The sequence below is a fragment of the Juglans regia genome, chromosome 3 (genome assembly GCF_001411555.2).
Source record: "Juglans regia cultivar Chandler chromosome 3, Walnut 2.0, whole genome shotgun sequence".
NCBI lineage: Eukaryota > Viridiplantae > Streptophyta > Magnoliopsida > Fagales > Juglandaceae > Juglans > Juglans regia.
In genome coordinates, this window is record NC_049903.1 from 18,518,346 (window position 1) to 18,523,215 (window position 4,870).

General features: G+C 37.9%; 1 protein-coding gene across 1 annotated transcript; it reads right to left on the bottom strand.

Moving 5' to 3' along the window:
- Window positions 1-239: 239 nt before the first annotated feature.
- On the bottom strand, window positions 240-4,238 carry LOC108989345 (G-type lectin S-receptor-like serine/threonine-protein kinase At1g11410). Its single transcript, XM_018962899.2, has 7 exons — window positions 2,891-4,238; window positions 2,629-2,757; window positions 2,351-2,550; window positions 2,047-2,257; window positions 1,710-1,956; window positions 1,239-1,389; window positions 240-1,158 (listed from the first exon to the last, which is right to left on the bottom strand). The coding sequence occupies exons 1-7, from the start codon at window positions 4,158-4,160 to the stop codon at window positions 856-858; spliced, it is 2,511 nt and encodes an 836-aa protein (XP_018818444.2). The 5' UTR covers window positions 4,161-4,238; the 3' UTR covers window positions 240-855.
- Window positions 4,239-4,870: the final 632 nt, after the last annotated feature.

A 4,870-nucleotide genomic window follows, 5' to 3' on the forward strand; every position in this document is an offset into this window, starting at 1 on the left:
ACTTCTTATCAATAGTATTTTATGTCCACAATTCATATAAATCAGATAAACAAAATCACATATCACGCTTCACAATTTTAACTACAAATATAAAATATATATATATATATATATATCTGTTTGATTATTAGTATTTATAAATTGTAGGTGGGGACAAAAGTCATTTTTATTTCAACTGAAATAGATAATATCTATTTAGTATAAAATATGAAGTGTTTTAATATACACAGTAATTAAAATATTCAATAACATCTATCTAATGTCCTAATTGTAGTAGCCATTCGCAGGAATAGATAGATAGATACACCTATCTATCTTGTCCATGCATCTATGCATCTATCTTGCCGATGCATCTGCTGGATAGATAGATACACCTAATTGCCATTTGCTAGAATAAAACCTTTAACTGGCTTTAATTAAGTTTCAAGGCATAAAGATAGTAAACACTTAGCTTATGTACTCGTTTTTAAGTAAGGGTACATTCACACACACACCCCCACATACTCGCACGCACACACCCAACCTCACACACCCCTGCACGACTTAGGGCTTGTTTGGATTCACAAGTTATCTCAGCTCATCTCAACTCATCTCAACTCATCTCACTACTATTCATTACTATTCAGCAACTTTAACTCACAAATCTCACTACTATTCACAACTCATCTCATTACTATTCATAATCCATCTCAACTCATCTCAGCTCATCTCAAGTCATCTTCGAATCCAAACATCTCCTTAAAGTTAAAGAGATTTTCTTTTATTTTAGGGCTTACATTTTCTTTTTTGAAAACGACGACCCTACTAACACAGCTAACTTCATATCAATACATTGCACCGAACAGAATTCGACTTTTAACGACCGTGAATCAAAGAAACTGTTACTTGATTGACAGAAATGGCTCCTTCGCTAGTTGATGTGTCTTTCCCATGGCTACTACCCTTTAAAACAAATGCAGGTTGTTGTGGAGAAGGAAGAGGTCTGTCATTACCCAACATTGCAACGACTGCTGACATGTTTGGCCGATCTGTTGCATAGTCTTGCACGCACAAAAGCCCAATTTGAATGCATCTTGCAACTTCATTATCAGGGGTTTTGTCAACCAGTGATGAATCAACTATTTCCATGGCTTTGCCTTCTTTCCATAACTCCCAAACCTACAATTAAACAACATGTTCGTGTGTTTAGGTTTAAATAAATAATATAAGACAAATTATTTGCATACACTTGTACTCACATGCCCAATCAAGTTTGAGGAGGGATCATCGTGATAATAAGTACTGTTCCTTTTGCCAGAAATAATCTCCAGTAGCAAAACCCCAAAGCTGTATACATCTGACTTCACTGAAAATAGTCCACGCATCGCATACTCCGGAGACATATAACCACTGCAACAGCGTAATGAAATTATCACAAAACTAAAATGATATGATTAATGTTTTGCTTTAAAAAAAAGAAATTCGTTTGTACTGTAAGGCCCCGTTTAGATACAGAAACGGTTTCATCTCATCTCATCTCATTATTACAACTTTATCAAATTTTCACACAAAATATAATATGCAATTCAGATTTTTCAAATTTTAAAACAATAAAAATATTAAAAAATAATATTCTAACAATATTTATTTCACTTTCATATAAAATTATATCATCTCATCTTACTATCCAAACGGGACCTAAATGTATTCTTAATTTGTAGAACACTTACTATGTTCCAACTACACGATTTGTATTTGCTTCAATTTGGTCCCCTGACTCCCCTCCAACAATTCTAGCCATACCAAAATCCGCAATTTTTGGATGCATTGCATTGTCAAGTAGAACATTGCTGGCCTTTAGATCTCTGTGGATAATCCTTAATCTTGAGTCTTGATGAAGATATAAGATCCCTCGAGCAATCCCACAAATAATCTCAAAGCATTTGCCCCAATCTAACAATGACCTTTTTGTTTCATCTGAATGAGAAGATCACAGATCTTTAGATGATTTGCTTGGTAGGTATACTGAACACCAGAAGAAGAAGCTTACGTGAAAAGAAGACATACCAAAAATGAAAGTGTCCAAGCTTCTGTTTGGCAAGTACTCATAGATTAACATCTTTTCTTCTCCCTGAACGCAATAACCCAGAATCCTCACAAGGTTCCTGTGTTGAAGTTTAGCAATGATTGCAACTTCATTCTTGAACTCTTCTATGCCTTGTCCGGAGTACTTTGATAGCCTTTTCACTGCTATTTCCTTTCCATTGTATAAGCAACCCTGAAAGCAAACACCAATTTCAACCTTAATCAACATTCAGAATGGAATTACTGATGCATTGCACACTTATGAATTGAATTTCAGGGAGATTACCTTATACACTGATCCAAAACCACCTTCTCCTAGCTTGTTAGAAACAGAGAAGTTATCCGTGGCTGCAACTATCTTACTTAGTTCAAAGAATTGTAAATCTGAATTTCTCGTACTTCCATCGAGCTCCCTTCTAGTTGAAGATTCTTCAAAGCTTGCTGCAGCGGAGGTATTGCTAAAAGTATACTTGCTTTGTCTTTTTTCTGTCGTCAAATACAGTTAGAAATTCTCAAAGTGCAAAAGAAACGAAGAAACCGCTTTAAAAATCATGTTTTACTTACCCTTTATCTTCCTTATTATGAACCAATACACAATAGAAGCCACAATAAGCAGTATTACTGCAACAGAAACTACAAGAATCGCCAGCTTTCCCTTATTCTGAAGAAGACCATTCTTCTTTGCATATTGAGCTAAGAAAAAAAAGAAGAAAAAAGAGTGGAAAACTCAACTTTATACGCGATTCATGAACCAGAATCTTCTCCGACTTAGATGGGACATGGATCGTGGTTGAAGTAAAAAAAAGAAGTAACAAAACTGGAGTACCTAAAGTGACTGCATCCACGCGTAGATATAAATATTGTCCTCCATTGGTATAAATTCTCGTGTCTACCAAGTTGCCGTGCCATGTAAGGCACCCAATCCCTCCCTCTGTCTCGTTTGCATTGGTGTAGGCCGTACAAGTACAATTCTTCAAGCACTCTTGCTCGCACCCTTTCAACGACAGACTCATGTTCGCACGTGCTATCGAGGTATTCGGCACCTTCACACGTGCAAGCTTCACAAATCCTTCTCCGCTGTTGCACGTGGACACATTCCTCACGCACCCGCCCGACCCATCTCTCAGGAACCAATCACGGGCCGACTTGGGTTCGAACCCGGGCAAGCACGTGCACTCGAACTTTTCTAGGTTGTTCGGGTCACAGTAACTATTTGGACCGCATGCTTTGTAGTAATCGCACTTCTCTTTCGGGGCGGACCAAAACCGGACCCACCCAGTCTCGAACCAAGTAGACCGCTGCACGACACCAGGTTCCTCCACCATCATTCTAGTGAAAACGTTAGGAACAGTGACACCGTATTCAATTGCGATCTCATCTTGATTATCCACGTAGCTGACGTTGAAGATGTAATTCTGTGTCATTTCGGGTACGCCGCTCCATCTTTTTCCGGTCCAAGATCCGCCCCGCCACAAAGGAGCCCCACCCTCGTATAAGAACAGCTGCGGATACCCGGTTGGATCAATCGCAAGGGTGCAGTTTCCGGTTCCCGGGTCATCCTTGGACTTCCAAGATGTCAGGAACCGGTTCAGCCCAGTCCGGCGATCGAGCCCGAGTTTCATAAACGGAAGCAAAGTGTCTGTCGGAAAGTCAAAGCTCTGCCATATAAGGCTCTGGGTTTCTGGGTGAACCAAAACGAGGTTCCCGGTGTCCAAGAGCCTAGCCATGGAACGGTTGGCGGAGACAACAGAAGCGTTGGTAGACCAGATAGGGATGCTTCGGTTCGTCTCGGTGAGGACGAGGTTTCCATGACCGTCGATGGAGAGTACACCGGCAGTGTCGTCGAGAGGATGGTCCCTGTTAGCGACCCAAACAACCGTTTGTACTGGCACTCTGTTATACCAAATCCCGACGTAGCGACGGCTAGAATTTACAGGACTGAAAAATCCAAGTGCAAACGTTTCTCGGTGAGAGACGAGGATGTCACCGTCTTTAAGAGGCTCGTCCGGCTTTATGGTGTCTAGGGAAACGCATATTTGGAGAAGGAGAGAGAGAAGCAATAATGGAGTCAATAACTGTTCAGAAGGTGAGAACATGGTTCTTCCGACGAAGACAGCGAGCTAGCCAGCTTGATTGTTATTTTTTTGCTCTTTTATTTTTTTGTTCGGGTTGTTGTTGATGAAAATCAAAATCATAAATTTTAGAACCACAGTAATCATAAATTTTGATGAAAATCAAAATCAACGAAAAAGGTCTACGACTCTACCCGCCTCAACTTTAGGTGAGGTTTTTAATTTGAAAGGTCTTTGACAAAGACATTCTATACAGTGAAATGCCACTTGACTGCTGCACGTGTTCGAGTATATTTATATATATATATTTTAAATATTTTAAAATTTAAAAAAAAATAAAAGAAAATTATTAATTTATTGATAATTACTTTTTTAATCATTAAAATTAAAAAATTAAAAAATAAAATAGAATACATGAGCAAAAATGAAGGAACAAAACCATAAGATAAAGTATATATTACTATTACTTATGCAGTTATTGGGTTAACACAAGTGACCAATTGGCAACTGCAGGTGGCCGCATAACAACCACATCTCCAAAATGATATCAATGATTCGACTTTCCTTCCCTAATATATCAAAAAAAAAAAAAAAAAAAAGTTACCAATTCTGGTCGAATCAAATTTTTTATTTAATTTTTATTCTTTTTTGACTTTTTTTTCTTAAATAAAGATGATTTTTATAATTTATTTTTCATTTTCAAATATTAAAAAAAAAATTCGGTACACTTTCGA